Source organism: Oryctolagus cuniculus, chromosome X (assembly GCF_964237555.1).
Source record: "Oryctolagus cuniculus chromosome X, mOryCun1.1, whole genome shotgun sequence".
Lineage (NCBI taxonomy): Eukaryota > Metazoa > Chordata > Mammalia > Lagomorpha > Leporidae > Oryctolagus > Oryctolagus cuniculus.
Window position 1 is genome coordinate 81,781,108 of NC_091453.1, and position 20,134 is coordinate 81,801,241.

General features: G+C 39.1%; 1 protein-coding gene across 1 annotated transcript in view; it reads right to left on the reverse strand.

The window, feature by feature from the left end:
• ALG13 (ALG13 UDP-N-acetylglucosaminyltransferase subunit) overlaps positions 1–17,469 on the reverse strand; it is a 97,100-nt gene extending 79,631 nt beyond the window's left edge. The window contains 5 exon segments of the mRNA XM_017349952.3: positions 12,799–12,863; positions 12,865–12,905; positions 12,908–12,949; positions 16,401–16,566; positions 17,359–17,469. Of these exon segments, the coding sequence (XP_017205441.2) occupies positions 12,799–12,863; positions 12,865–12,905; positions 12,908–12,949; positions 16,401–16,566; positions 17,359–17,439 (395 nt within the window). The 5' untranslated portion in view covers positions 17,440–17,469.
• Between the last annotated feature and the right edge of the window lie 2,665 nt (positions 17,470–20,134).

Consider the following 20,134-nt stretch of genomic DNA (forward strand, 5'->3'; position numbering starts at 1 on the left):
GAAAGGCATTTCAAGGTATTTTTATTGTCCTTTAAATTATCTATTGCATTTGAAATCCCAATTGGCTGACTATAATGGCATCATAAAACTATTCCAATCCTGTAAACATCCAGAACAGTGATTCTCAAGGGAAGCTTTGTTAAAAACAGATTGCCTCTTCCCCAGATTCTGATTTAGCAGATCTGGGATCCTAAGAATTTGCGAATGCAAAGCTCTCAACTGATGCTGATGCTGATCCAGGGAATATACCTTTAGACCTACTGCTCTAAAACAATGTGTTCCACAAGTTATTAAATGTTAAAAAGAAGATTTCAAGGCCAAATTTTCAGGAAACATTCTATACTATAATTCTATCTTTGTGATTCATAATGCCTACAAGTAATATTAAAGACCAGAAGGAATGTTTAAAGTGACTGCTTGACTTGTTTTGACTTAGACTTTCCCCCAATTTTTTTCCACCATGGATCATCTGGTAATGTTCTAAAATTTGAAACATATTGCTGTACATATTTTTCTATAATATAAACCTGATATTGTAATAATTATATAAAACACTACATGTTCAGTGTTTTACACACAAATGCTTCATTAAATATTAATTGCTGTTAGCTGCTACCCGACAAAGTAGTTCACCAAATTATTCTTTGGTCAAAAACAAAGGTGGGGGCCGGCGCCGTGGCTCAATAGGCTAATCCTCCACCTTGCGGCGCCGGCACACCGGGTTCTAGTCCCGGTTGGGGCGCCGGATTCTGTCCCGGTTGCCCCTCTTCCAGGCCAGCTCTCTGCTATGGCCAGGGAGTGCAGTGGAGGATGGCCCAGGTGCTTGGGCCCTGCACCCCATGGGAGACCAGGAAAAGCACCTGGCTCCTGGCTCCTGCCAGGATCAGCGCGGTGCGCCGGCTGCAGCGGCGGCCATTGGAGGGTGAACCAACGGCAAAGGAAGACCTTTCTCTCTCTGTCTCTCTCACTGTCCACTCTGCCTGTCAAAAAAAAAAAAAAAAAAAAAAAAAAAAAAAAAAAAACACAAAGGTGGGACAGAAGTTGTAGAACAGGTTAGGTTGATGCTTGGGATGCACCACAGTGCCTGGGTCCAAGTTCTGCCTCCATTTCCAATCCATCTTCCTGCAAATACACCCCTGAGAGGCAACAGATGTTTGCTGAAGTACCTGGATCCCTGCTACCCATGTGGGAGATCTGCATGGTGTACCTGGCTCCTGGCTTTGGCCTGACCCAGCCTTGAGTAATGTGGACATTTGGAGAGTTAACCAGGGATGGAAGATCTCTCTGTTGCTCATATGGGATGCATATACGGGCATATATGGGATGCCAGCACCACAGGTGGAGAATTAACCTACTGCACCACAGAGCTGGCCCCTCTTCATGTTTCAATCAACTAAATGAGGTGTATTTTTGCCCAGAATTATTTTTTAAAGCATACATAATCTGTGACATTCAAAGTGTAATTGTTAATGTATGCAACATAATGCTTTTGAGTTAGTTTCTCAGAGGAAATACAGTATCATGAAAAGTATTATGCCACTTTAATTTCTCTGTAAAACAACAGAGATGAGCTGCAGGATCTCTGAGCTCTCTTACAAGTCTAAGAAATTATTCTGTGATTCAGTGGTGGGTAACAGATTTGTTCTTCCTTCAGTAGTCAAAATTGTGATCAACATTAGCCATAAAAATAGCTGTGGTGGTGTTAGGCTACTATCCAAGCAAAAAAGTGAGATTGATTGGCCTATAGAAAACTGAATAAATTTGGGGTCGGCGCTGTAGCTTAGCAGGTAAAGCTGCCACTTGCAGTGCCGGCATCCCATATGGGTGCCGGATGGAGACCTGGTTGCTCCACTTCTGATCCAGCTCTCTGCTATGGCCTCCCTCTCTCCCTCCCTCCCTCTCTCTCCCCCCCTCTCACCCTCTCTCCCTTTCTCCCTCCCTCTCTCTCCCCCCTCTCTCTCTCCCTCTCCATCTCTCCCCCCTCCCCCTCCCTCCCTCTTTCCCCCCCTCTCCCTCCCTCTCTCTCTTTCCCCCCTCTCCCCGCTTCTCTCCCTCTCCCCCCCTCCCTCTCTCTCTGCCTCTCCTCTCTGTGTGTAACTCTGGCTTTCAAGTAAAATAAAATAAAAATCTTTTAAAAAAAACTGAATAAATTTGACCTTATCAAACGAAATAAGCAGATCAAATCTTTTATAAACTTATAACAGAACCTACTGAAAAAGGTAATCAGTATCTAAAAACTTCATAGTAAATAATTTTAAATAGTTTTAGTATCAAGTAATATGGGGTCCACTGGGAGAAATTAACTCTTCAACTTTATAAAACATCTTTTTAAGGTCTTTCATTACTGAATATATAATGGTAAACTTTTAACAAATGTTTTTAATAGCACCTTGGAACAAGAATCTGTTATTTTTAATGGTGGATATTCAAAAAAAAAATAGCAAAGCAGAATTTAGGAGGTAAGGGAACCACAATGGTTAAAAAAAAATAGCCTCACAACCCTGTTCAATCTTTTCAAGTTTTAGGAAGGAGAAAATAAAAACGAGAAAAAAAAAGATATCTGCCAGAGTAGTAATCCTTGCATAGAAGTGAAAAACGAAATAAAGCATTACTGAGAACCACTTTCTTTCATTTTCTTCTCTTCCCTTTTTTCCACTTGATGTATTATAATAGAGATGGGGGGGGGGATAGTACTATTATTTAAAATTGATTGCTTTGCTGCAGAAATGCACTCAGGGTTGTTGTTTGTTGACCTAAGATAGTTACAGTGTCTGATCAGTCTTGAGATAGAATGGTTGGGAGGAGGAATAATAAATCAGAACATTCTTTGTTTTAAAATATTAGAAAAACTCACTTAAACTTCTAAATAACTTTAAATCTCTAACTATAACCTCAACTCGAGCCTGAAAATGAATTTAATATGAAATTCAATTAAGAATCTGCTCTCTGTATCATTTAGGGCTATAGACTGAATTCTAGGGGAAAATCTCTGCATATTCCTATTTCTTAAAACAAAAACTAACAGAGAAAAATGTATTATTTCAAAGGCTTTTTTTTATTTTTAAACATGCCACACAATTGGTTTTATGCCTTAGAAATTACATATAAGGAAAGCTAGTGTTATTAATTCACAAGTGAGAAAACCGAGATTATGAAAATTAATAATTTAAGCTTTTTTTTTTTTTTTTTTTTTTTTTTTTGACAGGCAGAGTGGACAGTGAGAGAGAGAGACAGAGAGAGAAAGGTCTTCCTTTGCCGCTGGTTCACCCTCCAATGGCCGCCGCTGCAGCCGGCGCACCGCGCTGATCCTGGCAGGAGCCAGGAGCCAGGTGCTTTTCCTGGTCTCCCATGGGGTGCAGGGCCCAAGCACCTGGGCCATCCTCCACTGCACTCCCTGGCCATAGCAGAGAGCTGGCCTGGAAGAGGGGCAACCGGGACAGAATCCGGCGCCCCAACCGGGACTAGAACCCGGTGTGCCGGCGCCGCAAGGTGGAGGATTAGCCTATTGAGCCACGGCGCCGGCTTAATAATTTAAGCTAAAGATTTAGGAGTGCTTTCCACTGCTAACTTTGGGGAGTATACTATACATACACTTCACACTTGCATTGGATCAACAGTATTTTATCCTGTACTAAGGGAGAAATGAACAATGAAAAAATTGCAATGTATGTGCTCTCACAGATATCACTTAAGCAGTGCCCATGATAGTTTAACAAACAAGTACTTTGGAAGCATGCTTCACAGTAAATAAGTAAATCCAATACTGTATTGCCTCAATGGTCACCTTTGCCAAATAGCCTAATGTAGTAAATATCCTAAAACAGTAACTATAATTTTTTAGAAAAATTCCATTTAATCCTTTTTATCAATTAGAAATAGTGCTACACACAGCATTATGGGTTACAGACACTGAATTAACAGTTTAAAAGAGTTAAGGTTAGTTTCCAAATGAGATGTTTGATGTTTTCAATTTGATGTGAAAAGCTTACAATTAACACTGCATTATAAAAACTGGGTATCGCTATACAAATTTAATCAGAAGGGTTTAAAAGAATTATGAAATTATAATTATAAAATAATATAGAAGTTAGTATCAAAACTAATAATCAAAGACCAAAGCATGAAGTTAATGAAGTTGGCCTCAAACTAGGGATTCTTAATCTGGGACCAGCAGGCACCTGTCACTGCTATGTATATGTGTGAGTAGGGAGAGACGAGTAAGTATTAAGTATTTTAAAAAGAAACTTAGTCATTTAGAACAAGATTGCAGCCATCAAAATAAAGTCATTTTGGAAGTTATGATAGTGTATCAAACAAAAGAAAGAATTTTGGCCAGGATGTGCTTTAAAAGCACATAAATATCTAGAAGTGAGATAAGATCGAAGTGTATAACAATATAAAAAGTTCTTCAAAATATTTCTCAAGAATTGATATTAACAACCAGAAGCATGGATTCTACATTCCTGTAGATTTGTCTACCTTTTCTTAGTCACCTACAAATACATAAGAATTAACAGCAATATATAAAGATAGTACTAGAATATTCATGCAGGGAATTCACTATTTAATTAGCAGTTTAAATATTATTTGGTAGTAACCTAAATTTTTGTCCATGTAATCTTTTACTAGAAATCACTACACTGCTTTTTATATACTTGATTTTTAACATGATTTACGACAATTCCCCAGCAGGTAACATTATTTGACAGACTGTTAAATATCTTAAAGATTTTTTATAGGATTAGCACTGTTAAATTTGGCATGCCATTTCTATAAATGCTTGATCCTACAAACTTCATCATACCATGCGATAGCCTCATCGTTCTTCTGAACAAGAGAAATACTACATGGAATCAAATCAAAGACACTTTGAAATAAACATGTGTAAATGTTTCTTAGAACCAATACCTAAGCAGAAAACTACTAAATTACAAAAGTACAGACATCATTTATATAAAGCCTACTGTGTTTCAGGCAGAGGATTCAAAAATGAGTAAAACACAGAGCTTCCATAACTAGACAGGTTAAAAGCTCCTCCAGAGCAGGAATCACATCTTAAGTTCTGCTGACATAAAACACAGGATCTTATTATCCACTTATAAGACTGAACTAATAAATAAATAGGCTTGGGATGCTTAGGAAGTAAAGCGGAGATTACTGTGAACAATCAGATGTAAGGGGTTAACTGATTTTGAAATGGTTAACTCCATTAATAGAAATAAGGATCTTGAAAAGGAGTATTTTAGTTTGTGGAGAAGGGCTTACAGAATTAACAGACAGATATGGCCAATAGGCAACTGGAAATATCATTGACAAGCTCAAATCATTATTTGGGAGATACAGATAGGGGAATCAACAATAGTATAATCTCTGAGAATGATGAAAATTCCAGGAAAAATATATAAAGAGGACCAAAAGAGAACCTTAAATATAGACATTCGAGGGAAAAACAGTAATACTAATAATATGCAACTAGCTAAACTGGGAAAGTTTCTCCACATGGTTTCTATGAATAGTTGTCAGTGTGCAATGAAAAAACTCAAACAAGGTTATATACTTGTGGCTAGTATACATTAAATTTGCTGGAACAGGTCATCAAAGAAGGAGGTACCTTTCTCTGAAGGGAGGAGAGAACTTCCACTTTGAATATGGTCTTGTCTAAATAAGATCAGAGTTGGTGAACTCAAAAGGCTTCCATAGCCTTTGCAACTCATGACAAGAGCCTTGGGTGATTACTGATGCCATAAACAAGAGTGTCAATTTGTTAAGTCAACAACAGGAGTCACTGTGCACTTACTCCTCATGTAGGATCTCTGTCCTTAATGTGCTGTACATTGTGATTTAATGCTATAACTAGTACTCAAACAGTATTTTTCACTTTGTGTTTCTATGTGGATGCAAACTGTTGAAATCTTTACTTACTATATGCTAAACTGATCTTCTGTATATAAAGAGAATTGAAAATGAATCTTGATGTGAATGGAAGCGGGGAGGGAGAGGGAAGGGGAGGGTTGCGGGTGGGAGGGAAGTTATGGGGGGGGAAGCCATTGTAATCTATAAGCTGTACTTTGGAAATTTATATTCATTAAATAAAAGTTAAAAAAAAATTGCTGGAATAGTCTTCTGATTTTAAATGCTCCATTCTACCATCCCCATAAATGATGGAAACATCAGGTGTCTTCAAAAAGTTCTTGGACAATATTTTAAAAATGCACATATTTCATGAATTTTCACATTAAAAGAATCTTGTCTTTTATTTCCATTTTCCACAAACTTTTTGAAGTACTTACATACTGGAATCCAGTGTTCCAATTACAATTTTGGGACCCTTTTTAAAAACGCTTAAATGGCATAAAACTCCTTTTTCACTTCATATCCTGAGGTCAGATCCTTCATTTGCAAAATGGGATAACAGCAACTATTTCATAGAGTTATTGTAAAGATTAAATGAATTCATATTTATAAAGTACTTTCACTAGCAGCTGATGTGGAAACATTCAACAAGGGTTGACTGCAATTGTTCTTTTTCATTCCTCCACAAACCATGCTATTAGTTGTAGAGTAGAAAACTGGTTATCACATGGCTCTCAGGACTATCCTTTCCAAATATTTTGGAAAAATCATTGAAAACTATCCTTTCTTATATCTCATTTCTCAGACTGTATGCCCAGTTTTGGTCACCTTTCATCTTCTATATCATGAACAAATCAGAAAGACTAAGTGCCTATACTGTAACAAAGGGCCAAAAAACCTCTACATTATTGTTAGTCATCCCTAACTTTAGTCATGGAAAATTCTTCCTAAGTCAAAGCAACAATCTATTTATATTTTCCTTTGTACCCACATATTATTTACCCTTAAAAGCATACAAAGTAGAACTTTAAGCTATCAAAAATCAGAAACTTGATAATACTTTCAGATAGTGACAACTTTTAAATATTCCTGAACACTATGCCAAGTACTATCTTACCACCAAATGCTTCCAGCTCTTTCTTTTCTCCCAAGTTATAAACACAGTCACCTAAAATCTCCATTCCCAAAATTATCTCACACTACCTCATACTTTTCCATCTATTCCAACACCATAAACTAACACCTGTCCACCTTTGAACCTAACCACAGGGTAAATTTCCGAAAACCAAACTCTCTTCTTTCATAGCACTGGAAACTTAAATATTTCTAATATAAAACTGCTAAATTAATCATATTCCACTTAGTCACCAACTTTATAAACCTGAGGCCCTGTCACGCAATGAAATCAAATTTATATTGAGGAAACATTTCAATTAGAATTTTGATTACCAATTTTTCATAAAGAACAGTAAGATGTGAACTTGGAAGTTAATCTACCTTAGCCTTTTTCATCTGTAAATGAGTGGTTTGTAGTACACATTCTTTAAATTCTTTTCCCACTCCCAAAACTCCATAATCCTTTGTCTTAAAGTATTAATTCATTGCTAGTACTAATTCTACACAGAACATTTTGCTAGATCCCAAAAATTCAGGAATGACACATTTCTAAGCCCTAGATGAGGCTGCCATACACCAAAGGAAAATTCATGTGTGGAATTACTAAAATTACTTGTGAAAATAAATAAAACTTTCTTTGAGAGGGTTTACTGTAATTAAGATAAATACTAAGCAAACAACTATAAAGAACCAAAAAGCTTACAACTTATGGTATGACAGAAAGCACGAGAATGAAAATCAAGAAGCTGCTTCTAGTGGTGGCTGTGCCAAAAGTTGTCATTTTAGGCAAACTGTAACCTCTCATCTCTTTCCTCACCTAAGAAATGATGGCATTACACTACATAATCTTGAGACTCCCTGGCAAGCCAGAAGGACTCTAAAATATTGAAATAAAACCCCATAATTGATAAAACTGTAGTCAGAGATGTTAGAATTGACACCACTGGCTTAAGCTTCTGCTAAATGAAATGTACTGTAGATTATGCATTCTTGCAGAAAAGTAGAAAGCAAAGGATTTGAGGAATCATGGCTTTTTAGCTGTCTGCTATTTGAGTAAACCCCTTTCATTACTTTCAGAGTCTCTATGGTTAGTCCTTTGTGAGCCATAAAATAAGGACTGAGTGACAAATATAAACTTCAAGCCACAGTTTTTCTGAAATGAGAAAAATGTAATTTTGAGGGCTCAAAAAACGCTAAAATTCTCTCCCTGGATTTGAACAGGACTTTTCCTAAAACATTAGTAAAACATTAATATACAACTATAATCATGGTGCTATGAATTCTCAACTATGTAGATATAGATTACTCACTTTTTAGTTTTAATCCAAGTTGTCTTCCATTTGCTACCCAGAGTACTTCTCAGTCACCACTTTCTACCATTAGTAAGAATTGATTTTGGCATTAGTCTAAGTAAAACACAATCAGAAAAATAAACCTATAAAACATCATATAATGCATCCTAAATTAAAATGTTTGGAACATTTAATATTTTGGGATGGTAAGATAAGAGAAGGTTGGTTTTTATGGTGAATATCTACTTTTATGGAGAAGTTACATTGAAACTACCTACCAAAGAACTATGGACACTTAGGGATAATCTATTTTATTCTAAAGATCTTGAGACCATGCACTTTCATCAGAAAGAATAGTGTTTCTATCTCAAGTTATCACATGAACTTAAACCATATACTTAATCTATTATGCCTACCTAATTTGTAAAACTAATTTTATAAGCACATAAATTAAAATAAATTTTCCATTAAAACTGTGAGAGGGGAATCCTTAAAAAAAGATAACGGTAAGTCCTACTGTCCTACTAGCATAGTTTCTTTTGGTTTAGTCTTCTCAAACCAGTAAAGACTTGACACTGAGCAAAATTATTTTGTCATTTCTACTTATGTTACAGAGGGAAAAGAGTTAGCACATCCACTTCACCCTATCTTTTAGGACAAAAGTAGTTTCTCCAAGTAAAATAGATAAACAGATCTAATGTTTTTCAGGCAATTATTGAGTTTTTTACTTCATAAAGCACGATCCAACATTTCTGCTTTAAAAAAATATTGGTTCCCTGAATTATGAAGGTAAAGACAACTCCTCTCAACTTTTAAAAGTTGTTAATATTTCATTTTTTTAATTATCAGGAACATCAAAGCTAACTACCTTTACGGCATTTGTCCAATTTTTAAAATTTCACTTTCTTCCCATGATTCCAAATCCATTTGGAATTCTAAGACCAAAGCTGTGAATTCTCACTACATATTGAAGACTGGGTAAAAAATAATAAGTACATTAAATTGCAATTAGAATTCTGACCCCATTGCAAATGTGTACACCATAAAATTTCTTATATATGTACATTCCATAGATGTAAGAAGTTTATTAATTATATTGTTCTGAAAAAGTATTATGCATTTAATTTGATTTGGCTACATTTCATGTACTGGATTCAGGAGTGTTTTTAAAGTGCTAAGGGTTTATGATTCAAATCCATTAAAAAAAAAGTGCTAAGGGTTTAGTGTTTATTTTTGTAATCCAACAACTTTATCCAAAAATGTAGAAAATTTTTCTGGCTGGCCAGGAGGATAACATTTCAGTTTTAATAATCCATTGACTGTAACAACCCAGGAAGTGTGCTAAAACAAAAGAAGAAAAATTTTAGGTAACGGGAGAAAGTTTCATAATTACTTGCTGTCCACCTGATGACTAAAATCCACTTCCAAGAACACAGTGATGCTTCTTAAACTACACATAGAATTTTTATGTATTTTAATATTCTAGGCATACATACCAAGATAATTAAAGCAATACAAAGAATACTATAAAATGTCAACACCAATTCAACAAATACATTTTTATATCAAGGTAATATTTCAGAAATGTAGTTACTTCATGAAAAAAAGTGTTCATGTGGCTTCGTAATACTTCTTAGGACTGAGCAGATATAAATTAAAACAAAATTAATTTATGAAAACAGAATAAATGAAACCAAATATAATAGCTGCCAGATAAGAATAGACCATGCATGAGGATTTTAAAATAACTATCCTGCCAGTAATTTACTATCATAAATCCATATACAAATAAGCAATGTATAACCATCATGCATTTTAGAAATAAGGTTCTAAACAACAACATGAAACTGTTGTTTCAGGAATTTATTTAAATCAGCCACTTCAATTTGAACAGATATTAAACCAACCAGTCTAAATTTGGAAAAAAAAATGATTTACCTAAAATAAAAATACAACCAATTATTGATTCTTACTGCTTTCACGTATGTGACTTTCTTAAAAAAAAAAAAAAAAAAAAAAAAAACTTCTAAAACTGTGGGAAAAAATGAGCAAATTAAAGAAGTATACAGTTTCCCTTGTTTCCCTTTAGACCTCGGTAAAATGTCAGCATGTGTTTTTTTTTTTTTGTTTTGTTTTGTTTTGTTTTTTTTACAGGCAGAGTGGACAGTGAGAGAGAGAGACAGAGAGAAAGGTCTTCCTTTGCCGTTGGTTCACCCTCCAATGGCCGCTGCGGCTGGCGCGCTGCGGCCGGCGCACCGCGCTGATCCGATGGCAGGAGCCAGGAGCCAGGTGCTTTTCCTGGTCTCCCATGGGGTGCAGGGCCCAAGCACTTGGGCCATCCTCCAGTGCACTCCCTGGCCACAGCAGAGAGCTGGCCTGGAAGAGGGGCAACCGGGACAGAATCCGGCGCCCCGACCGGGACTAGAACCCGGTGTGCCGGCGCCGCTAGGCGGAGGATTAGCCTAGTGAGCCGCGGCGCCGGCCAGCATGTGTTTCTGAAGTCAATGGTCAATGTTTCTCCCTTTATAAGGTACTAACTTAAAGTCACAGCTGTATCATTTAAAGTGAAAATATTCCTCAAATGTATCTGGAAAAATAGATTCGCATAAACCAGTTAGGAAAATGAAAGTTTATTTATCTTAAAAACTGATGTTAACCCCTAGCAATCTCAGTTACCTAAAGACAGATATGCCCATTATCTAAAGCATACATAATTTTAATCATCTAGCTTCTCCACTGACTCACAATGCTTCAAAACCAGCTTCTACATTATAGAACCCTCTAACATCTCTGTCAGTATACAAAGGAGGCCACCAACAATTTTACTCCTGAATGAATGAATCTGTGTCCTCTTGATGAGAGTAAGAATCTTTATTTTGTTCACTGATGTATATAGCAAGTTCCTAGAACAATACCTTGCACGTGGTAGGTGCTCAATAAGTATTAATGAATGAACAAGTATTTAGTGAGTGCCTAAAAGATAAAATAGGAAAATTAAAAGGAAAGCTTATTATGGTGTAGCCAATTTCTTCTATGGTTTACTTATTTTTATTCTAAATTAACTTCAATATAACAAAAATAAGTAATTTTAAATACTTCTATGCTTTTACTCTTCAAAACATCAAATTAGGATATGTTTTAAAGTCAGTTAGGAACTACTGACCAGCCCTTTGGGAAGCTTCCAGTATCTTAAGGAAGAACGATAGAAAACAAACCAGCAATTTTCTTCATCCTCCTATTATGATGTCAATCAGTTCTTGTTGAATTCTAACACACTTGTAGAAAATAATACTTCTTGGCCGGCGCCGCGGCTCACTAGGCTAATCCTCCGCCTAGCGGCGCCGGCACACCGGGTTCTAGTCCCGGTCGGGGCGCCGGATTCTGTCCCAGTTGCCCCTCTTCCAGGCCAGCTCTCTGCTGTGGCCAGGGAGTGCAGTGGAGGATGGCCCAGGTGCTTGGGCCCTGCACCCCATGGGAGATCAGGAAAAGCACCTGGCTCCTGGCTCCTGCCATCGGATCAGCGCGGTGCGCCGGCTGCGGCGGCCATTGGAGGGTGAACCAACGGCAAAGGAAGACCTTTCTCTCTGTCTCTCTCTCTCACTGTCCACTCTGCCTGTCAAAAAAAAAAAAAAGAAAAGAAAATAATACTTCTTACCATAAAGTAATCCCCCTACTTAAAACGCTCCAAAGACTTCTCACTTAATACAGAATAAAATCAGAACTCTCACGTGAATGATACCTGCTCAGCCTTATCTTTCACTACATTCTCCCTTGCTATGTTCCTGCCACACTAACCTTCCCTTTGCTCCTCAAGCACATAAAATTCCAACTTTACTCCTAATTTTGGGCTTTTGCAATTGCTGTTCCTCTACCTCTACAGCTTCACATGACTGGCTCTTCCATGGAATTCAAGCCTCAGCTCAAAGATCATGTCAAACCTCTCCTGACAATTATATCTAATTGTTCTTCACCCCAGGTCTTATTTTCTTTACAGGACATTCCTTCAGGTGAAATTATTGTGATTATTTGTGTACTTATTTGCTGCTTGCTAATCAACCACCACTAGAATGTAAGCACTATGAGCACAGGGACTTTACCTCTTTTTTACCACTGTATCCACAATACCTAAAACAGCATCTACTACATATTAGGTACAGTTGAATACATGAATGAGTAAATTTAATTTAGGGATGCCAGTGGGCTTACTAAATGCAAAACTTTAACTAAAGTAAGTAAATGCCTCCCCTGAATACTGAATATCTAAATGATGAACATAAAAATTAGATTCTCAGAGACTTGTACACCCAGATACTCACATGTAAAGAAACAGTCACATACATAGAAAAGCATGTAACACAGAGATCAGTTAAAAAGGGAAAGAAACAAATGAGATGATTTTATAGGTGAGAAAAATCAAAGTATGCTTGGTAAGCAGGAGAAGAGAACAGCTAAAAGAAGACAGGCGGGCTAGGTGAGTAGATAAGAACAGTCAGGGAGGAATTATGCTTAGTGGTCAAATAATCGGTCTCTAGTATACCTGCAAGTATAGTAGAAGAGATGCCCCTCTCTGTACAGCTGCTTTGCCAATTTCAGCTGATTATTCCAGTTGATTATTCATCAACTTTTCATTTATAACTACCACAGTGGCTTTCCTTTTTCCAGAGTCTCCAGCTTCCTGCACCTACCAAAAAAAGGTTAATTTTTAAAAAGATTTTATTTGTTTGAAAGAGTTACAGAGGTAGAGACAGAGGTATATATATAGAGAGAGAGAGGTAGAGAGGTAGAGAGGTAGAGAGGTAGAGAGAGAGAGAGAGAGAGAGAGAGAGAGAGAGAGAGAGAGACGGACAGACAGAGAGGTCTTCCATCCGCTGGTTCACTCCCCAGATAACCGCTGGAGCTGAGCCAATCTGAAGCCAGGAGCCAGGAGCTTCTTCCAAGTCTCCCACGTGGGTACTGGGGCCCAGGGATTTAGGCCATCCTCAGCTGCTTTCCCAGGCGCATCATCAGGGAGCTGGATAGAAAGTGGAACAGCCAGGACTTGAACCAGTGCACATATGGGATGCTGACACTGCAGGCCAGGGCTCTAGCCCACTTCACCACAGCACTAGCCCCCAAAGATCAAATTTATTAATACGATTTAAAAAAAAGATTTATTTGAAAGAGTCACAGAGAGGGACAGAGACAGATCTTCCACCCACTAGTTCACTCCCCAAATAGCTGCAACAGATGAGGCTGTGCCAGGCCAAAGCCAGGAGCCTGGAACTCCATCCCAATCTCCTATGTGAGTGACAGGAGCCCAAATACTTGGTTCATCTTCTGCTACTTTATCAGGTGCATTAGCAAGGAGCTGGATTGGAAGTGGAGCAGCCTGGACTCAAACCGGCACTCATACGGGAGTCCAGTGTCTAGTAGCAGCTTAACCTGCTGCGCCACAATGCTGGCCCTTGCCACCCACGTGTGAGACTCAGCTGAAATTTCAGGCTCCTGACTTGGGCCTGTTCCAGACCCAGCCATTGCAATCATTTGGGGAGTGAACTAGTGGGTGGAAGATCTGTCTTTGTCTCTCCCTCTCTCTGACTCTGCCTTTCAGATAAATAATCTTTAAAAAACAATATTCTGGAAATAAACTGGATCTGTACAAAACATGTTTAGATTTTTTTCTTGTCATTACTCCCTAAATAATACAAGAATACTTTTAAAAGTTTGTGGAAAAATGGAGTTAAAAGTTTATTTTTGGGACCAGCACTGTGGTGTAGCAGGTAAAGCTGCCATCTGCAGCACCGGCATCCCATATGGGTGCTGGTTCAAGCTCGCTGCTAATATGTCTGGGAGAGCAGTGGAAAATGTTCCACATGCTTGGGTTCCTGCATGCACATGGGAGACCCAGAAGAAGCTCCTGGATCCAGGCTTCAGCCTGGCTCAGCCCTGGACATTGTGGTCTTTTGGGGAGTGAACCAATAGACTGAAAGTGTGTCTGTTATCTTTCTCTCTCTCCCCACCTCTGCCTCTTTTAACTTTCAAACAAATAAATCTTTTTTAAAAAAAAAAAAGTTTATTTTCAGGGCAGGCATTGTGGCAGAATGCCTGGGATCTACTCTAGCCTAGCCTCCACTTCTTCATTTTTTAACATTGGGATGCATGCTCAAAGAGCAGACTTTTCTTTTTATGGGTTCACAGAAGCCAGGAGCCTGGAACTCCATGAAGTCTCCCATAAGTGACAGGGGACTAAGTGCTTGGGTCATCTTCTGCTGCTTTCCATGGTGCATCATCAGGCAGCTGGATCGAAAGCAGTACAACAAAGACTAGAACAGGTACCCATATGCAATGTTGGCATCCCAGACAGCAGCTTAAGCTGCTGTGCCAGGATTCTGGCCCCCAGCCTCTACTTCTAACCCAGCTTCCTTTTAATGCACACTCTGGGAGGCAGCATACAATGACTCAAGTCCTTGGATCACTGCCACCCATTTGAGAAACCTGGATGGCGTTCTAGGCTCCAGGCTTCTGGCTTTGGCATTGCCCAGCCCTGGCTGTTGCAGGTATGTCAAGAATGAACCAACAGATGGAAGGCATCTCTTTTACTCTGCATTTCAAATAAATAAAAAGTTTATTTTGATAATTTTTTTTGAAATTCATGTATACTAGAGTCTTGAAAAATTCACGGAAAGTGAACATTATTAAAAATCTGTGGGTTTCAAAGTTTTTGTATCAATAAACTTATCTTTTAATTCTATTTTCCATAAAATTTTTGAAGTAACCTTTTATAACTATCATGTATATAGCATTACACTGTATTAGGTATTATAAGCAATCTTGAGATGATTTCAAGTGCAGTTTATGGAAGGATATGTCTAAGCCACATGCAAATACTATTCTATTTTAGATAAGAGACTGGAGCATCTGCACAGGGTACTGGAACCCACCCTCCAAGGATACCAAGGGACAGTCACAGTTTACTTCTATTCAAACACAAATAGAAAAGGCAAGCCTGCTATGTGAAAAACTAATAATAAAGCAAAGCTCTGCCCACTCCTTATGAGTCTACCCTTGAGGTGCCATACCCAGAATGGTTAGACTGCTATGAATTTTCACCCATAAAATATTAGGATCAATTCAACTTTGAATCTAAAATCACCCAGCTATTTTAAATGGGAACAAGAACACTGATATGTAGACAGTACCTTTTATAGGAGGGGGTAATTAATTGTTATCTGTCCACCACTTACTGACTGGACAACTAACTTAACACGTTTCTGTTTCCTCATCTGTAAAATGGAGAAACACAAGTACATAAAAAGTTGATGGAAAATGTGTTATGAAAAAAGTTACTCATGGATTTCAAGTTTTTGCACCAAAATAAACATTGTTTAATTATAACTGCCATGAAGCTTCTGGAATTTCCTCTTATTTCCTTTGTATGTAAGAATCAAACAAGATAAAATACACAAAGCATTCAGAGCAGTTCCAAAAGCTCTTTAGCTACTATTTTCTAAGTTTTTGATCACCAATCTGTTAGTAACGTCTGTTTCTAATGACTTTCTCTCCTCTTTAACTAGACTCTTTAAAAACTAGACTCTTTAAAAACCAGGAATATCCTCCCTCCTGGCAGTGAAAACTGCAATGCTTCCTAAATGCAATTATAAGGGAACTGAAGTCTAATTAACTAGATCATTAGGATGGTTCTCTGAAAAGCAGGCAGTGATTTGCATGATATATAGCTGCTAAAGAATATTTCTGAATTCGTTTCACACACTTTTAATAGAAATGCAAAAAAATCTTTCAAAGTGAATTTCACCATGACCAACCCAACCCATCAGCAAGCTAAACATTGCTTCAGATCTAAGCCCAAATACTAATTTCAAGTTCACAGTTCACTACAGGTGTCATTGCATGAACTAACTATCTCCCTCTCTGTGCTTAGCTTTCTTATCAGAAAGTTGAGCTATGGTGATGAATTTTCCATCCTTCGCTCATCCAGAAATACTAAATTCCCATAAAGTTCTCAATTGTTACATTCAAATAATTCCAGTAATCATATGTTCAAAAGCGCTACCATTCGGAATTCTGGCGACAGAAAGGTCCCGGTGTCAACTCGTTTTTTGTTATGTGGCAAAGACCAAATCCTGAGATTCTAAGGCATTTTACCTGCGTGACTAATAGCAAGATCTGCTTTCTGAAGGTCTTCTTTCAAGGAATCCTTGTACCTGTAAACATTCAGAGTAAAAGACTCAGCACTGAACGGTTCGAGTACTACAGTTCCTCTGCCAGTTTGGAGGACAAGTTGGTTGTAACCAAAGCTCTTGGTTATCTGAAACAGGAAATAAGAAAACGCGGGCCTTTTAAACTGCCTCCCGAGAAAACCGCAGTTAACAAATCCTAAAAGCCAGCGTGCAGACCCGAGCACGGGCTACCAAACAACCTTAATTTTCCCAACTTTGCCCGTCCCGGGCCCGACCCAGGAACCTCACTATCCCAGACGGATTTCGGTGACCCAGCTTAACAAGTCGGGAAAGAACCAGCACGGCTAAAAGGAGAGCAGGGTTAGACTTTGAAAAGAGGGTCGCAAACTAGCCAGAGAGAAGCAGGGAACAGCAGAGCTCTACCTCCTCACGAGTTGGGCTGCGAGAACCGCAAGCCTCGAGGGGGACGCGCTCAGGGGACGCCGCGAAGCCCGAGGACGCCAGCTCTGAGGGCACCCCACAGACTGGAAGGCCGAACACGACGGGGTGTCGCGGCTGGGCAGAAGCCCCAGCTCTGAGGGCGGAGCCGTTAGGGAGGAGGGGCGAAGGCGGAGAATCCCAAGGAAAAAAGCCTGGGAAAGGAGGAGCCACCGAAAGGACGAGGAGGCTCGGCCCTGAGAAATGACGGGGGACCGGGAGGGGGAAGTGGAGGACCTAGAGGGGCTGAGCAGAGCCGGAAGCGGGCTCGACCGGGCGCAGTGAAAAGCCAATCAAGGGACGGCCGCACCTGAGGTACAGCTGTGGTAATTTCTTTCCCAGCGTTGCGGTCAGGCAAGGTTACCGGGGCCAGGAGTTAAGACTGGCCTCGGCGGGCGAAGCGCGGCGAGCTCAGACGTCGCCCGCGCCCCTCCCCCACTCACTTGCAGACTCTCGTGCGCCGAGACACGCGCAATGAGGTCGACAAAGCAGGTGGTCCCTACGGTAACGAACACGCACTTCATCGCGCGGGTTCCACTCGCAAGGACCGGATGTGACGTGGCGTAGGCCACGCGTGCGGTGGCCCGTGGTCCGTGGCAGAAGCGGAAGTCGACCGGGACCGCCAGGGGGCGGCAGGACCCATGCCTGTGTCCCCAGTGGGGTGGAGCCAAAGACTGAGGGTTTCTTTCTAGGCTCTTGCTGTAAACTCGGCGTCTAACTGCTCTTGAGACCCTCACCGTAAAGGGATAAGAAAATGCCTAATATAATTTTTCTTTAGTAGTATTAAAAAAAAAAAAGACCAACCAGTCTATCCCTAGAATTATGCTGGGGTCATTTCTTGGGCACTTCAGTTCTTTTAATAATAGAAAAGTTTGGGGTTCTTTACTTGCTACTATGTTTTTCCAAGATACATGTGAGTTAAATAGTTTTAATTCGAGGCTGCGAAGCTGGAGGGGGATAAAAAGTAAAAGTGCCTTTTTAAAAATCATTCGTAGGCTCTTTCAACTCCAGTTGTCCAAAAACCAGATTGCTGGAGGGTCTCTTGGAAGCTGCAAAGAGACTGGTCAACTCCCTTAGCACACTTTTTATGTAAAATAGAGGTAGTAAGGAATGAAGCCTAGATCTGTAACCCATTGAGCCTTTACACTGAACCATTTAAACTGTAGATTATAAATCAGCATGAGTGCCACAGAGAAATTACACTTTATCAGGCAGGTACAAGAGACAGGTGTAAAAACTCCTGCCACCATCATACTGTTAATTATTGCCTGTTTTATCTCGTTCTAATGTGTTTTGTGTTTCCAGCTTAAAATCTCACTTTAAGTCACTTCAAGTTTATATATTGGCCTGCCTGAATATATCCACAGAAACCAAGAGAAGAAATTATTTTAAAGCAGAAAAGAATTGGAGGTGAATTAAGCCTAAAATAGTAGGCTGAGAAGACAGACTCCTATTTCTATAGGGTGTTTCCTATAAATCTTGTACAATGGGTAGTTATCTTTGAGGAGTGATAATGTTGTTATCCCTTTGTTGATACCAAATTTCAGAAATTAATGGTACAGTGCAACTACAGCTCAATAATGAATGTAGAAAAGCCATGGTTAAATAAAAATACATAATTACAATCATTTTCTGCCCAATAAGAGGAATAAAATATGAATATGTATTGAAATTTAAAGATAAAGACATTTAAAAATCTTACCTGTCCTAAAACATCCTGAACTTATAATTTATGCATATGCCTCAGTTGCTCTGAATTTTACCACAAGGCACGCTAACCTGCGGAAACCATTTCTTCTATGTGAAAGCAATAATTGACTATTAGTGGAAATGGCTGGAATAGAGGTTCTTGTGTTGGCACAAGAAAGAATTAAAGGCGTCAGTCTGATAGAGGATGCAGTGTTGTAAGTGATGGCTCAACATACTGTGGTATGTGACTCTTAAGAGTGAATATTTTGCTATTTAATAACAAAGCATGAAAATTAAAATTCTTGTATATTTAATATTAATACCATATTGTGAGATGATCATGTTGGTGCTTAAAATTAACATTTGTTAAAAGTTGATTTTTTCCTTTCTCTTTTTTCTTCATTTTTTTAAAAGATTTATTTATTTATTTAAAAGTCAGAGGTACGCAGAGAGAGAAGAGGCAGAGAAAGAGAGAGAGAGCTCTTCCATCCGCTGGTTCACTCCCCAATTGGCCGCAACGGCCGGAGCTGTGCCAATCTGAAGCCAGGAGCCAGGAGCTTCTTCCAGGTTTTCCAGGTGGGTGCAGGGGCCCAAGGCCTTGGGCCATCTTCTATTGCTTTCCCAGGCCATAGCAGAGAGCTGGATCAGAAATGGAGCAGCCGGGCCTTGAACTGGTGCCCATATGGGGTGCCAGCACTGCAGGCGGCAGCTGTACCCGTTATGCCACAGCACTGGCACCCTTTTTCTTCATTATTGTTATTTTGTTTTTGATACAAACATGTTTGGTAGCAGCAGTAAGGGAGAATTCAGTTTTATAGTATGACTTTGACCTGTATTAATAGATTGTATAGATTAGTAATAATGGATTATAAAGCCCTGTCTTCCGTTAGGCAAGAGATGATAGAAGGCATTTATTACTTTTGTTTGTGTGTTTATTTATTTCATATTCAAATCATTTAAGAATTTATACGACCAGGAAGAATAGCTTTTTGATCTCTGGGTTGATTAGGATTTGTTTTTATGTTGACTCTTTTTTTTTTTTAAGATTTATTTTATTAGAAAGGTAGAGAGCTACAGGGAGAAGGGAGCTAGAAAGAGTGATATCTTCCATCTGCTGGTTCACTCCCCAAGTGGCCGCAGTGGGCAATGCTAGGCTGGTCTAAAGCCAGGAACCAGGAGTTTGCACCGGTTCTCCCATCCAAGGGCAGGGGCTCGTGCACTTGGACAATCTTCTACTGTTTTCCCAGGCTCATTAGCAGAGAGTGAGATTGGAAGTGGAACAGCGGGACTCAAACCGGCGTCCATATGGGATGCCAGCTTTGCAGGCAGCAGCTTAACCCGCTATGCGGCTGAAGTTTTAAGCTTTCTTTGTATCTGTGTGGCTGTTACTCAGAAATACCTTCCTTAACTTCTCATTGTTGTCTATGAAATCTTTTCTTATATCTGGAAGATAGTGAAGGAGCACCATTGTTCAATTAAAGAACCTGAATACATACATAAACTGAATGTTCTTAAATTCCTAGAAAATTG